The sequence below is a fragment of the Oncorhynchus clarkii genome, unplaced genomic scaffold, assembly GCF_045791955.1.
Source record: "Oncorhynchus clarkii lewisi isolate Uvic-CL-2024 unplaced genomic scaffold, UVic_Ocla_1.0 unplaced_contig_11072_pilon_pilon, whole genome shotgun sequence".
Classification (NCBI taxonomy): Eukaryota; Metazoa; Chordata; class Actinopteri; order Salmoniformes; family Salmonidae; genus Oncorhynchus; species Oncorhynchus clarkii.
In genome coordinates this window covers 136,173-153,788 of record NW_027257930.1, presented here as the reverse complement: position 1 = coordinate 153,788, position 17,616 = coordinate 136,173, and the positions used below count along the sequence as shown (strand labels likewise).

The window sequence follows — 17,616 nt, the reverse complement described above, 5'->3', positions numbered from 1 at the left end:
TGTTACTGTCCCAACGCTAAAACCACTAGGTTACCTGCCGCACCAAAAGTGTAATATAGTGTAATATGCACATACATTTATACAAACTAGACACAGACGCACATATCACGGCAACGTTGCTTTGCTAAACTCATGCGCAGAAACACATTATCGGGTATAACGGTCGTCTCACGCCGAACTGCGCATGTGCAGGCCGTCAAATAAAAGACACTCCTTCGATATAAAGTCATTTTGACTAAAATAATAACGTGTCAGTTTGTCACTTTCCCGAAGTTGGAGTAATAACATGTTCAAATACTTAATACATTGGCTCAAATCTAGGTTTTGGCTTTAGATTTCGAGAAAATGTACAACTAAGGAATCATTTTTCACTTCTGACTTCTCAAACCCCAAATCACGGCATCGGTCGACTTCCTACAGTCTTCTTCCCAGCGGTCCCGGTAGACTCGGGATGTTGCGTCTGGGTTTAGGAATTCTGGTTATGTAATTTCCTCATGAAGTTGAAAGTAAGTTTGCAGGCGAATGCACTTACAAAATGGATGTTGAAACTGTGGCGCACATTTCTCGGCAACATTAGAAGTCGGGTAAAAGTATTGATTTGAAGGAAAGACGAGCAGATTCTGGTAAGTCTAGAGGCAACATATTATATTATATAGTTAGGTCGTCATCAGACATTTAATAGTCAAGATTAGGTTTGATCTATGATCACTGATCATCATGTGTGTAGTGCTGGGGAGAACCTTCATTTTAAGAAGACACGAAGAAATTATTCTGATCAATTCTAAATAAATTATATTTAATTACCAGGTGAATGGTAACGTCACTGTTACAAAAAATATACATTTCTAATAAGATTTTAGGACGGTTAGCTGAAGCTGAATAGTAAAAATATACATTTCTAGTCAGATTTTAGGACGGTTAGCTGAAGCTGAATAGTAAAACAAAATGGAGGATGGATTTTATCCATCTTCTAAAACAGGGCTCTCTGATCCTGTTCCTGGAGAGATACCATCCTGTAGGTTTTCATTACTATTCAAAACTAGTCACCTGATTAAAATAATGAGTTGGTTTATAAGATAAATCAGGCTATTTACAACTGGGATTGGAGTGAAACCCTACCGGAGGGTAGCGCTCCAGAAACAGGGTTGGAGAGAAACCCTACCGGAGGGAGGAGCTCCAGGAGCAGGGTTGGAGAGAAACCCTACCGGAGGGTAGCGCTCCAGGAGCAGGGTTGGAGTGAAACTCTACCTGAGGGTATCGCTCCAGGAACAGGGTTGGAGAGAAACCCTACCGGAGGGTAAAGCCCCAGGAACAGGGTTGGAGTGAAAACCCTACCAGAGGGTAGCGCTCCAGGAACAGGGTTGGAGTGAAAACCCTACCGGAGGGTAGCGCTCCAGGAACAGGGTTGGAGTGAAACCCTACCGGAGGGTAGCGCTCCAGGAGCAGGGTTGGAGTGAAAACCCTACCGGAGGGTAGCGCCCCAGGAACAGGGTTGGAGTGAAAACCCTACCGGAGGGTAGCGCTCCAGGAACAGGGTTGGAGAGAAAACCCTACCGGAGGGTAGCGCTCCAGGAACAGGGTTGGAGAGCCCTGTAATGAAAGGCTATTCAATAGATAGATATACATCTGTCGGTACAAACTTTGATTGAATACCTTTTGACGTCATTTACATATTTCTTTGTGCTCCCTAAAAAAAAATACATCACTGCTTATCATGACGATCGACCTGATGGCCTCCGTTGAAAATGTTGTAAAAAATATCAGGCCTAGGCTACATTCTCTGTCCTGCTACTGGTAGGTCTATAACATTATGTGAACTGACCTGAACAGGTTTAGACTGGTCATCTATGATATGTAGGTTATATACAGTACATTCTCTGTCCTGCTACTGGTAGGACTATAACATTATGTGAACTGATCTGAACAGGTTTAGACTGGTCATCTATGATATGTAGGTTATATACAGTACATTCTCTGTCCTGCTACTGGAAGGACTATAACATTATGTGAACTGACCTGAACAGGTTTAGACTGGTCATCTATGATATGTAGGTTATATACAGTACATTCTCTGTCCTGCTACTGGAAGGACTATAACATTATGTGAACTGACCTGAACAGGTTTAGACTGGTCATCTATGATATGTAGGCTATAGCCGAGGTATAGACCTCGATCTGCATACCACTAACAAACCACTACTATACATAACCTAGCCTACTTTACATAATATAACATCTACATATCACTAACAACCCACTACTATACATTATAACCTAGTCTACTTTACATAATATAACATCTACATATCACTAACAACCACTATTATACATTATAACCTAGCCTACTCTACATAATATAACATCTATATATCACTAACAACCCACTACTATACATTATAACCTAGTCTACTTTACATAATATAACACCTACATATCACTAACAACCCACTACTATACATTATAACCTAGTCTACTTTACATAATATAACATCTACATATCACTAACAACCCACTATTATACATTATAACCTAGTCTACTTTACATAATATAACATCTACATATCACTAACAACCCACTATTATACATTATAACCTAGTCTACTGTACACAATATAACATATCACTAACAACCCACTACTATACATTATAACCTAGTCTACTTTACATAATATAACATCTATATATCACTAACAACCCACTACTATACATTATAACCTAGTCTACTTTACATAATATAAAATATCACTAACAACCCACTATTATACATTATAACCTAGTCTACTTTACATAATATAAAATATCACTAACAACCCACTATTATACATTATAACCTAGTCTACTTTACATAATATAAAATTTCACTAACAACCCACTATTATACATTATAACCTAGTCTACTTTACATAATATAAAATATCACTAACAACCCACTATTATACATTATAACCTAGTCTACTTTACACAATATAACATATCACTAACAACCCACTATTATACATTATAACCTAGTCTACTTTACATAATATAACATCTATATATCACTAACAACCCACTACTATACATTATAACCTAGTCTACTTTACATAATATAAAATATCACTAACAACCCACTATTATACATTATAACCTAGTCTACTTTACACAATATAACATATCACTAACAACCCACTACTATACATTATAACCTAGTCTACTTTACATAATATAACATCTATATATCACTAACAACCCACTACTATACATTATAACCTAGTCTACTTTACATAATATAACATCTACATATCACTAACAACCCACTACTATACATTATAACCTAGTCTACTTTACATAATATAAAATATCACTAACAACCCACTACTATACATTATAACCTAGCCTACTTTACATAATATAAAATATCACTAACAACCCACTACTATACATTATAACCTAGTCTACTTTACATAATATAACATATCACTAACAACCCACTACTATACATTATAACCTAGTCTACTTTACATAATATAACATCTACACATCACTAACAACCCACCATTATACATTATGACCTAGTCTACTTTACATAATATAAAATATCACTAACAACCCACTACTATACATTATAACCTAGCCTACTTTACATAATATAAAATATCACTAACAACCCACTACTATACATTATAACCTAGTCTACTTTACATAATATAAAATATCACTAACAACCCACTACTATACATTATAACCTAGTCTACTTTACATAATATAACATATCACTAACAACCCCCTACTATACATTATAACCTAGCCTACTTTACATAATATAACATCTACATATCACTAACAACCCACTACTATACATTATAACCTAGTCTACTTTACATAATATAACATATCACTAACAACCCACTACTATACATTATAACCTAGTCTACTTTACATAATATAAAATATCACTAACAACCCACTACTATACATTATAACCTAGTCTACTTTACATAATATAACATCTATATATCACTAACAACCCACTACTATACATTATAACCTAGTCTACTTTACATAATATAACATCTACATATCACTAACAACCCACTACTATACATTATAACCTAGTCTACTTTACATAATATAACATCTACATATCACTAACAACCCACTACTATACATTATAACCTAGTCTACTTTACATAATATAACATCTACATATCACTAACAACCCACTACTATACATTATAACCTAGTCTACTTTACATAATATAACATATCACTAACAACCCACTACTATACATTATAACCTAGTCTACTTTACATAATATAACATCTACATATCACTAACAACCCACTACTATACATTATAACCTAGTCTACTTTACATAATATAACATCTACATATCACTAACAACCCACTACTATACATTATAACCTAGTCTACTTTACATAATATAACATCTACATATCACTAACAACCCACTACTATACATTATAACCTAGTCTACTTTATATAATATAACATCTACACATCACTAACAACCCACTACTATACATTATAACCTAGTCTACTTTATATAATATAACATCTACATATCACTAACAACCCACTACTATACATTATAACCTAGACTACCTTACATAATATAACATCTACATATTACTAACAACCCACTACTATACATTATAACCTAGACTACTTTACATAATATAACATATCACTAACAACCCACTACTATACATTATAACCTAGTCTACTTTACATAATATAACATATCACTACCAACCCACTACTATACATTATAACCTAATCTACTTTACATAATATAACATCTACATATCACTAACAACCCACTACTATACATTATAACCTAGTCTACTTTACATAATATAACATATCACTAACAACCCACTACTATACATTATAACCTAGTCTACTTTACATAATATAACATCTACATATCACTAACAACCCACTACTATACATTATAACCTAGTCTACTTTACATAATATAACATATAACTAACAACCCACTACTATACATTATAACCTAGCCTACTTTACATAATATAACATCTACATATCACTAACAACCCACTACTATACATTATAACCTAGTCTACTTTACATAATATAACATCTACATATCACTAACAACCCACTACTATACATTATAACCTAGTCTACTTTACATAATATAACATATCACTAACAACCCACTACTATACATTATAACCTAGTCTACTTTACATAATATAACATCCACATATCACTAACAACCCACTACTATACATTATAACCTAGTCTACTTTACATAATATAACATATCACTAACAACCCACTACTATACATTATAACCTAGTCTACTTTACATAATATAACATATCACTAACAACCCACTACTATACATTATAACCTAGTCTACTTTACATAATATGACATCTACATATCACTAACAACCCACTACTATACATTATAACCTAGTCTACTTTACATAATATAACATCTACATATCACTAACAACCCACTACTATACATTATAACCTAGTCTACTTTACATAATATAACATCTACATATCACTGACAAACCACTACTATACATTATAACCTAGTCTACTTTACATAATATAACATATCACTAACAACCCACTACTATACATTATAACCTAGTCTACTTTACATAATATAACATATCACTAACAACCCACTACTATACATTATAACCTAGTCTACTTTACATAATATAACATATCACTAACAACCCACTACTATACATTATAACCTAGTCTACTTTACATAATATAACATCTATATATCACTAACAACCCACTACTATACATTATAACCTAGTCTACTTTACATAATATAACATATCACTAACAACCCACTACTATACATTATAACCTAGTCTACTTTACATAATATAACATCTACATATCACTAACAACCCACTACTATACATTATAACCTAGTCTACTTTACATAATATAAAATCTCTTACTTGATGCATAAAACCTTTCTGAATAGATCAATGATTTCCCCCTCAGATCAATCATGTCCGTTTTAGCCTTTCTGTCTATATTCTCAGATACGTTTAGAAAATAACAGATTGAAAGACAATAAATAGCCCACTGTTAGTGAATACAAATAAGTGTGAGACATGGCCTTGTGTTGCTGTACTGTCTAGAACTACCTTAACAAACAGTGACTTATTATTATTATTGTTGCTGTACTGTCTATAACTACCTTAACAAACAGTGACTTATTATTATTATTATTATTATTATTATTATTATTATTATTGTTGCTGTACTGTCTAGAACTACCTTAACAAACAGTGACTTATTATTATTATTATTATTATTATTATTATTATTATTATTATTATTGTTGCTGTACTGTCTAGAACTACCTTAACAAACAGTGACTTATTATTATTATTATTATTATTATTATTATTATTATTGTTGCTGTGCTGTCTAGAACTACCTTAACAAACTGTGACTTATTATTATTATTATTATTATTGTTGTTGCTGTACTGTCTATAACTACCTTAACAAACAGTGACTTATTATTATTACAGACAGAGAGAGCGAGAGAGAGGGGAGAGAGAGAGGAGAGAGAGAGAGAGAGAGAGAGAGAGTGAGAGAGATGGTGGGGGAGAGAGAGGGCTGGATAGAGAGCGAGAGAGAGGGGAGAGAGAGTGAGAGAGAAAGAGAGAGAGAGATGGTGGGGGAGAGAGAGGGCTGGATAGAGAGCGAGAGAGAGGAGAGAGAGAGAGAGGAGAGAGAGAGAGAGAGAGAGAGAGAGAGAGAGAGAGAGAGAGAGAGAGGGATTCTTTAACCAGTTTGGCTCATTGGACAGGTCAGAGTCTATGTTTGTGAGAGATAGGGGAGTGTGGAGACGGAGAGAGGAGCGAAGAGAGACAGGGAGATACTACAGACATTATCACAACCTACCACTAGGGGAAGACAAATAAACTGTTTTGTTAGTTTGTCATTCTTACATTCATGGTCACAAAACAATCCTGTCATTGTGGATGAGAGAGAGAGAGAGAGAGAGAGAGAGAGAGAAGACTGGATGACACTCTGTCATCCTTTTTATGTCTCTGATTGGTTTGGTCAGGGTGTGATGTGGGGTGGGCATTCTATGTTTTGGCCAGGTATGGTTCTCAATCAGGGACAGCTGTCTATCGTTGTCTCTGATTGGTTTGGTCAGGGTGTGATGTGGGGTGGGCATTCTATGTTTTGGCCAGGTGTGGTTCTCAATCAGGGACAGCTGTCTATCGTTGTCTCTGATTGGTTAGGTCAGGGTGTGATGTGGGGTGGGCATTCTATGTTTTGGCCAGGTGTGGTTCTCAGTCAGGGACAGCTGTCTATCGTTGTCTCTGATTGGGAAACATACTTAGGTAGCCCTTTTCCCTCCTTTCAGTGTGGGAAGTTAACTTTGTTAGTGGCTCTTTGCCCTGATTGGGAACCAAACTTAGGCAGCCCTTTGCCCTCCTTTCAGTGTGGGAAGTTAACTTTGTTAGTGGCTCTTTGCCCTGATTGGGAACCATACTTAGGCAGCCCTTTTCCCTCCTATCAGTGTGGGAAGTTAACTTTGTTAGTGGCTCTTTGCCCTGATTGGGAACCAAACTTAGGCAGCCCTTTTCCCTCCTTTCAGTGTGGGAAGTTAACTTTGTTAGTGGCTCTTTCCCTGATTGGGAACCATACTTAGGCAGCCCTTTTCCCTCCTTTCAGTGTGGGAAGTTAACTTTGTTAGTGGCTCTTTGCCCTGTAAGCTTCACGGTTGTTTTCATTTGTTGTTTTGTTGGTGCCATTTGTACGACAAATGTACGCTAACCACGCTGCACCTTAGTCTTCTTCAGCATCGGCCGTGACAGTATGTAGGGAATAGGGTGTTATAGAGCCCTGGTCAAAGTAGTGCACTATGTAGGGAATAGGGTGTTATAGAGTTCTGGTCAAAGGTAGTGTACTATGTAGGGAATAGGGTGTTATAGAGCTCTGGTCAAAGTAGTGCACTATGTAGGGAATAGGGTGTTATAGAGCTCTGGGCAAAGTAGTGCACTATGTAGGCAATAGGGTGTTATAGAGCTCTGGTCTTTGTCGTGCACTATGTAGGGAATAGGGTGTTATAGAGCTCTGGTCTAAAGTAGTGCACTACAGTATGTAGGGAATAGGGTGTTGTAGAGCTCTGGTCAAAGTAGTGCACTATGTAGGGAATAGGGTGTTATAGAGCTCTGGTCTAAAGTAGTGCACTACAGTATGTAGGGAATAGGGTGTTATAGAGCTCTGGTCAAAAGTAGTGCAGTATGTAGGGAATAGGGTGTTATAGAGCTCTGGTCAAAGTAGTGCACTATGTAGGGAATAGGGTGTTATAGAGCTCTGGTCAAAGTAGTGCACTACAGTATGTAGGGGATAGGGTGTTATTGAGCTCTGGTCAAAGTAGTGCACTATGTAGGGAATAGGTTGTTATAGAGCTCTGGTCTAAAGTAGTGCACTATGTAGGGAATAGGATGTTATAGAGCTCTGGTCTAAAGTAGTGCACTATGTAGGGAATAGGATGTTATAGAGCTCTGGTCTAAAGTAGTGCACTATGTAGGGAATAGGATGTTATAGAGCTCTGGTCTAAAGTAGTGCACTACAGTATGTAGGGAATAGGGTGTTATAGAGTTCTGGTCTAAAGTAGTGCACTATGTAGGGAATATGGTGTTATAGAGCTCTGTTCTAAAGTAGTGCACTCTGTAGGAAATAGGGTGTTATAGAGTTCTGGTCAAAGTAGTGTACTCTATAAGGAATAGGGTGCCACATTGGGACAGAAACTCAGACTTGAATCACTGGTCCTGGAGACTGCTAGTTGTTCATACGGTGTTGTTTTTAATGATTAACCTTGAAATGCAGTGGTCTGAATCAGGGTCACACAGTGTTGTTATTAATGATTAACCTTGAAATGCAGTGGTCTGAATCAGGGTCACACAGTGTTGTTATTAATGATTAACCTTGAAATGCAGTGGTCTGAATCAGAGTCACACAGTGTTGTTATTAATGATTAACCTTGAAACGCAGTGGTCTGAATCAGGGTCACACAGTATTGTTATTAATGATTAACTTAATCTACTTTGAGACAAAGATATCACCTCAAACACATGGTTATGGGCTTAAAGAAAGAAGACACCTGTACCATGTCAGATATGGAGTTGAAATGGATTCCATTTTGTTTTTTTTTCATCCCAATATTACACTTTATATAAATCACAGATGACTGAAATATAACAAAACCATTTGGCCGAGAAACACCGGATTTTCAGCCTTAAAAAACAATTAATGTTTATTAATTATAAAAAATATGAATAACATTCCACCATGAGGTCACTAGGTAATAATGATACAATATGAATAACATTCCACCATGAGGTCACTAGGTAATAATGATACAATATGAATAACATTCCACCATGAGGTCACTAGGTAATAATGATACAATATGAATAACATTCCACCATGAGGTCACTAGGTAATAATGATACAATATGAATAACATTCCACCATGAGGTCACTAGGTAATAATGATACAATATGAATAACATTCCACCATGAGGTCACTAGGTAATGATGATACAATATGAATAACATTCCACCATGAGGTCACTAGGTAATAATGATACAATATGAATAACATTCCACCATGAGGTCACTAGGTAATAATGATACAATATGAATAACATTCCACCATGAGGTCACTAGGTAATAATGATACAATGTGAATAACATTCCACCATGAGGTCACTAGGTAATAATGATACAATATGAATAACATTCCACCATGAGGTCACTAGGTAATAATGATACAATATGAATAACATTCCACCATGAGGTCACTAGGTAATAATGATACAATGTGAATAACATTCCACCATGAGGTCACTAGGTAATAATGATACAATATGAATAACATTCCACCATGAGGTCACTAGGTAATAATGATACAATATGAATAACATTCCACCATGAGGTCACTAGGTAATAATGATACAATATGAATAACATTCCACCATGAGGTCACTAGGTAATAATGATACAATATGAATAACATTCCACCATGAGGTCACTAGGTAATAATGATACAATATGAATAACATTCCACCATGAGGTCACTAGGTAATAATGGTACAATATGAATAACATTCCACCATGAGGTCACTAGGTAATAATGATACAATATGAATAACATTCCACCATGAGGTCACTAGGTAATAATGGTACAATATGAATAACATTCCACCATGAGGTCACTAGGTAATCTGACTGCAGGAAAGCAGTAGCTACACAGCGATGTTATTGTAAACCCAAGGCTTTTCTGGTAAACAGGTTAAACTGGGTTTCTGATGATGCTGACATGGGGTCAGAGCCACTAAACTTTAACAGAAATGATGGAGTCCTAAATTAATCAGTAACAAAAATTACACAAAGTTTCCTGACATTGGGGAGGTGAATAAACCGTTCCCAAGGTTTCATTCTCAACACAAAGGAAACTCTCACTGACTTGACATTTTCTGGTTTTGAATTCAGGCTGCAAGGTAAGAATCCTACCAGGGATTATTCATGTAGGATGTTGGTAGAAAGTTGCAGATACAGAGCCACTTGTCATCAGGAAGGTGATCTCTCAACACAACGGAAAATATCTCAATGACTTGACATGTTCTGGTTGTGAATTCAGGCTACAAGGTAAGACTCTTCCCAGGGATTATTGTAAAGTGTGAAGAGAAATTAATTGTATGGTGTTATTTTAGTGTAGTGAATGACAGTAAAACACTCAGATGTAACAGTCCATTTCACCTGGGACAGCTACGTGACAGTTCAATCATACAAAATGGCGGTAACTGGGTGTAGTCAAGTCACATTATAACATGTTGTTCATATAGCTAACTGGGTGTAGTCAAGTCACATTATAACATGTTGTTCATATAGCTAACTGCGTGTAGTCAAGTCACATTATAACATGTTGTTCATATAGCTAACTGGGTGTAGTCAAGTCACATTATAACATGTTGTTCATATAGCTAACTGGGTGTAGTCAAGTCACATTATAACATGTTGTTCATATAGCTAACTGGGTGTAGTCAAGTCACATTATAACATGTTGTTCATATAGCTAACTGGGCGTAGGCAATGAAATTAAAAAACATTTTGTTCATATATTCATATATTGTGGATATTTTACAATTTGTATATTTTTTCATGTATTATAGTTCAATGACATGTTGGATCTCTGTTTAGGGGTCATTGCTCGAAAATGAGTCTGGGGAGAGAGAGGAGGGCAGCCAATTCTCTAAAATGAGTCTCTCTGCGGAACATGACACCAAAGCTAAGAGGTGAGAGTACAATTTTGTTTAGGAATTTATGAAGAGTTTATATCCAAAACGCTATATCCATAATTTTTCACATTTGTGTTTTTTCATCAGAAATTAAGTCTTCTGGGTACCTTCATGTGTAAAATATTACTTTTCTAAGATAGATTTTAGTGTCTGATATTTTCTCCTAAACGTCAACTGAGCGGTGCAGAGACACCATTCAAATGTGTGCAGACTCATTACATCTTCAGCTGGAAACACAAAGTGATGTTGTCCGTCTGTGACCAAGAGAAAGTGGTCTTAGTTCAATTCTATGAAATTATTTAGTATTTATTTTCATTTTGGGGACTGAACATCACAGCGAATATTGTTACATCACAGTGAATATTGTTACATCACAGCGAATATTGTTACATCACAGCGGATATTGTTACATCACAGTGAATATTGTTACATCACAGCGAATATTGTTACATCACAGCGAATATTGTTACATCACAGTGAATATTGTTACATCACAGTGAATATTGTTACATCACAGTGAATATTGTTACATCACAGTGAATATTGTTACATCACAGTGAATATTGTTACATCACAGTGAATATTGTTACATCACAGTGACTATTGTTACATCACAGTGAATATTGTTACATCACAGCGAATATTGTTACATCACAGTGAATATTGTTACATCACAGTGAATATTGTTACATCACAGTGAATATTGTTACATCACAGTGAATATTGTTACATCACAGTGAATATTGTTACATCACAGTGAATATTGTTACATCACAGTGAATATTGTTACATCACAGTGAATATTGTTACATCACAGTGAATATTGTTACATCACAGTGACTATTGTTACATCACAGTGAATATTGTTACATCACAGCGAATATTGTTACATCACAGTGAATATTGTTACATCACAGTGAATATTGTTACATCACAGTGAATATTGTTACATCACAGTGAATATTGTTACATCACAGTGAATATTGTTACATCACAGCGAATATTGTTACATCACAGCGGATATTGTTACATCACAGCGAATATTGTTACATCACAGCGAATATTGTTACATCACAGCGAATATTGTTACATCACAGTGAATATTGTTACATCACAGTGAATATTGTTACATCACAGTGAATATTGTTACATCACAGTGAATATTGTTACATCACAGTGAATATTGTTACATCACAGCGAATATTGTTACATCACAGCGAATATTGTTACATCACAGTGAATATTGTTACATCACAGCGAATATTGTTACATCACAGTGAATATTGTTACATCACAGCGAATATTGTTACATCACAGCGAATATTGTTACATCACAGCGAATATTGTTACATCACAGCGAATATTGTTACATCACAGTGAATATTGTTACATCACAGCGAATATTGTTACATCACAGCGAATATTGTTACATCACAGTGAATATTGTTACATCACAGTGAATATTGTTACATCACAGTGAATATTGTTACATCACAGTGAATATTGTTACATCACAGTGAATATTGTTACATCACAGCGAATATTGTTACATCACAGTGAATATTGTTACATCACAGCGAATATTGTTACATCACAGTGAATATTGTTACATCACAGTGAATATTGTTACATCACAGTGAATATTGTTACATCACAGCGAATATTGTTACATCACAGTGAATATTGTTACATCACAGCGAATATTGTTACATCACAGTGAATATTGTTACATCACAGTGAATATTGTTACATCACAGCGAATATTGTTACATCACAGCGAATATTGTTACATCACAGCGAATATTGTTACATCACAGCAAGATGAAACTAATATTGTTAAATTCTCTAGATTCTCAAGTTTAATTTGATCTATAGAGCCCCACAGTGGAGGTGTCATAATACCCATAACACCTAGCGCTCAAACAGGGAAATGGTTCCAATAGTTTTATAGAGCCCCACAGTGGAGGTGTCATAATACCCATAAAACCTAGTGGTCAAACAGGGAAATGTTTCCAATAGTTTATAGAGCCCCACAGTGGAGGTGTTATAGTACCCATAACACCTAGCGGTCAAACAGGGAAATGGTTCCAATAGTTTTATAGAGCCACAGTGGAGGTGTCATAATACCCATAACACCTAGCGCTCAAACAGGGAAATGGTTCCAATAGTTTTATAGAGCCCCACAGTGGAGGTGTCATAATACCCATAACACCTAGCGGTCAAACAGGGAAATGTTCCAATAGTTTTATAGAGCCCCACAGTGGAGGTGTCATAGTACCCATAACACCTAGCGGTCAAACAGGGAAATGGTTCCAATAGTTTTATAGAGCCCCACAGTGGAGGTGTCATAGTACCCATAACACCTAGCGGTCAAACAGGGAAATGGTTCCAATAGTTTTATAGAGCCCCACAGTGGAGGTGTCATAATACCCATAACACCTAGCGGTCAAACAGGGAAATGGTTCCAATAGTTTTATAGAGCCCCACAGTGGAGGTGTCATAGTACCCATAACACCTAGCGGTCAAACAGGGAAATGGTTCCAATAGTTTTATAGAGCCCCACAGTGGAGGTGTCATAGTACCCATAACACCTAGAGGTCAAACAGGGAAATGGTTCCAATAGTTTTATAGAGCCCCACAGTGGAGGTGTCATAGTACCCATAACACCTAGAGGTCAAACAGGGAAATTGTTCCAATAGTTTTATAGAGCCCCACAGTGGAGGTGTCATAATACCCATAAAACCTAGTGGTCAAACAGGGAAATGTTTCCAATAGTTTATAGAGCCCCACAGTGGAGGTGTTATAGTACCCATAACACCTAGCGGTCAAACAGGGAAATGGTTCCAATAGTTTTATAGAGCCACAGTGGAGGTGTCATAATACCCATAAAACCTAGTGGTCAAACAGGGAAATGTTTCCAATAGTTTATAGAGCCCCACAGTGGAGGTGTTATAGTACCCATAACACCTAGCGGTCAAACAGGGAAATGGTTCCAATAGTTTTATAGAGCCACAGTGGAGGTGTCATAATACCCATAACACCTAGCGGTCAAACAGGGAAATGTTCCAATAGTTTTATAGAGCCCCACAGTGGAGGTGTCATAGTACCCATAACACCTAGCGGTCAAACAGGGAAATGGTTCCAATAGTTTTATAGAGCCCCACAGTGGAGGTGTCATAATACCCATAACACCTAGCGGTCAAACAGGGAAATGTTCCAATAGTTTTATAGAGCCCCACAGTGGAGGTGTCATAGTACCCATAACACCTAGCGGTCAAACAGGGAAATGGTTCCAATAGTTTTATAGAGCCCCACAGTGGAGGTGTCATAGTACCCATAACACCTAGCGGTCAAACAGGGAAATGGTTCCAATAGTTTTATAGAGCCCCACAGTGGAGGTGTCATAATACCCATAACACCTAGCGGTCAAACAGGGAAATGGTTCCAATAGTTTTATAGAGCCCCACAGTGGAGGTGTCATAATACCCATAACACCTAGCGGTCAAACAGGGAAATGTTCCAATAGTTTTATAGAGCCCCACAGTGGAGGTGTCATAGTACCCATAACACCTAGCGGTCAAACAGGGAAATGGTTCCAATAGTTTTATAGAGCCCCACAGTGGAGGTGTCATAGTACCCATAACACCTAGAGGTCAAACAGGGAAATGGTTCCAATAGTTTTATAGAGCCCCACAGTGGAGGTGTCATAGTACCCATAACACCTAGAGGTCAAACAGGGAAATGGTTCCAATAGTTTTATAGAGCCCCACAGTGGAGGTGTCATAGTACCCATAACACCTAGAGGTCAAACAGGGAAATGGTTCCAATAGTTTTATAGAGCCCCACAGTGGAGGTGTCGTAATACCCATAACACCTAGCGGTCAAACAGGGAAATGGTTCCAATAGTTTTATAGAGCCCCACAGTGGAGGTGTCATAATACCCATAACACCTAGCGGTCAAACAGGGAAATGGTTCCAATAGTTTTATAGAGCCCCACAGTGGAGGTTTCATAATAGCCATAACACCTAGCGGTCAAACAGGGAAACGGTTCCAATAGTTTTATAGAGCCCCACAGTGGAGGTGTTATAATACCCATAACACCTAGAGGTCAAACAGGGAAATGGTTCCAATAGTTTTATAGAGCCCCACAGTGGAGGTGTCATAATACCCATAACACCTAGCGGTCAAACAGGGAAATGGTTCCAATAGTTTTCCACCATACATTTTTCCCATAGGGAATTGTAGAAACACTTCAAATAAGGGCTGTGTAGGGAGGGGCGGCGCGGCCATTCTTGTGGGCAAATTTTGTCATCAAACTTTGTCATCAAAGTCTGGCCTTCTCTGGATTTATGGTGCTTTCAAGACAACTTGGAGCTCTGAAAAAAGCAACATTGATCTTCAGGTCGGAGCTCTAGAAAAGGCCAGAGTCCCCGACTTAGAATTTATAGTTGGATGACGATTCAAGACCTATTTTCTCAAATGTTGTATAATGTTTATGTCCAATGGCCGATAAGCACTTATATGTTCTATCTACAATTTCTCTTCATATGACAAGGATTGAAAAGGATTTGCCAGTAGGTTGTCGAGTTGGTTCATGATGATGGCTTCTAGCCTGCTAGCTAAGAGTTTGAAACTATGATGCTGATATGATCAGTCCAATCAATGCTACTGTAGATATAACATGATGCTGATATGATCAGTCCAATCAATGCTACTGTAGATATAACATGATGCTGATATGATCAGTCCAATCAAAGCTACTGTAGATATAACATGATGCTGATATGATCAGTCCAATCAAAGCTACTGTAGATATAACATGATGCTCATTTGATCAGTCCAATCAAAGCTACTGTAGATATAACATGATGCTGATATGATCAGTCCAATCAAAGCTACTGTAGATATAACATGATGTTGATATGATCAGTCCAATCAAAGCTACTGTAGATATAACATGATGTTGATATGATCAGTCCAATCAAAGCTACTGTAGATATAACATGATGTTGATATGATCAGTCCAATCAAAGCCACGGTAGATATAACGTGATGTTCATTTTATCTGTGGCCAATGACCTTGAGCCTTTTGGATGGACACTTCTAATGTAACTCTATGGCAGCATCCAATGGGCTTGAATTTTAGAGATCTCCCTGTAGATTTTGAGGTGACATAGTGTCTCCATGAGTGACAGAACACAGAGCCAATCATGACGCAACTATTTACTTATTATTATTTTTTGACTGAATAACAGGTGGGGCTCTGCACCTGAATAACAGGTTGCCTCTGTTCCAAAGCAGGAACCACAGACTGGCTGCATGTTCTAATATCCAGATACCTGCTGGTACCTCCTAACTGGTTAGGACAGCTGATGAGGCTATTATCCAGATACCTGCTGGTACCTCTTAGGACAGCCGATGAGGCTATTATCCAGATACCTGCTGGTACCTCTTAACTGGTTCTGACAGCTGATGAGGCTATTATCGAGATACCTGCTGGTACCTCTTAGGACAGCTGATGAGGCTATTATCGAGATACCTGCTGGTACCTCTTAGGACAGCTGATGAGGCTATTATCCAGATACCTGCTGGTACCTCTTAGGACAGCTGATGAGGCTATTATCCAGATACCTGCTGGTACCTCTTAACTGGTTCTGACAGCTGATGAGGCTATTATCCAGATACCTGCTGGTACCTCTTAGGACAGCTGATGAGGCTATTATCCAGATACCTGCTGCTACCTCTTAGGACAGCTGATGAGGCTATTATCCAGATACCTGCTGGTACCTCTTAACTGGTTAGGACAGCTGATGAGGCTATTATCCAGATACCTGCTGGTACCTCTTAGGACAGCTGATGAGGCTATTATACCTGCTGGTACCTCTTAGGACAGCTGATGAGGCTATTATCCAGATACCTGCTGGTACCTCTTAACTGGTTAGGACAGCTGATGAGGCTATTATCCAGATACCTGCTGGTACCTCTTAGGACAGCTGATGAGGCTATTATCCAGATACCTGCTGGTACCTCTTAGGACAGCTGATGAGGCTATTATCCAGATACCTGCTGGTACCTCTTAGGACAGCTGATGACGCTATTATCCAGATACCTGCTGGTACCTCTTAACTGGTTAGGACAGCTGATGAGGCTATTATCCAGATACCTGCTGGTACCTCTTAGGACAGCTGATGAGGCTATTATCCAGATACCTGCTGGTACCTCTTAGGACAGCTGATGAGGCTATTATCCAGGTACCTGCTGGTGC

At 37.4% G+C, this 17,616-nt stretch overlaps 1 protein-coding gene across 3 annotated transcripts in view; it reads left to right on the top strand.

The window, feature by feature from the left end:
* The first annotated feature begins 524 nt into the window (after positions 1-524).
* The window catches only part of LOC139393685 (NLR family CARD domain-containing protein 3-like), a 42,866-nt gene continuing 25,774 nt past the window's right edge, over positions 525-17,616 (top strand). The window contains exons 1-3 of one of the 3 annotated variants that reach the window (XM_071142028.1): positions 525-623; positions 10,545-10,700; positions 11,253-11,347. In XM_071142028.1, coding sequence (XP_070998129.1) covers positions 11,310-11,347 — 38 coding nt within the window. In that variant the 5' untranslated portion in view covers positions 525-623; positions 10,545-10,700; positions 11,253-11,309. Of the gene's footprint in view, positions 624-10,494; positions 10,701-11,252; positions 11,348-17,616 lie in introns of those variants that run through there. The other 2 variants (XR_011629791.1, XR_011629790.1) reach the window with 2 other exon arrangements.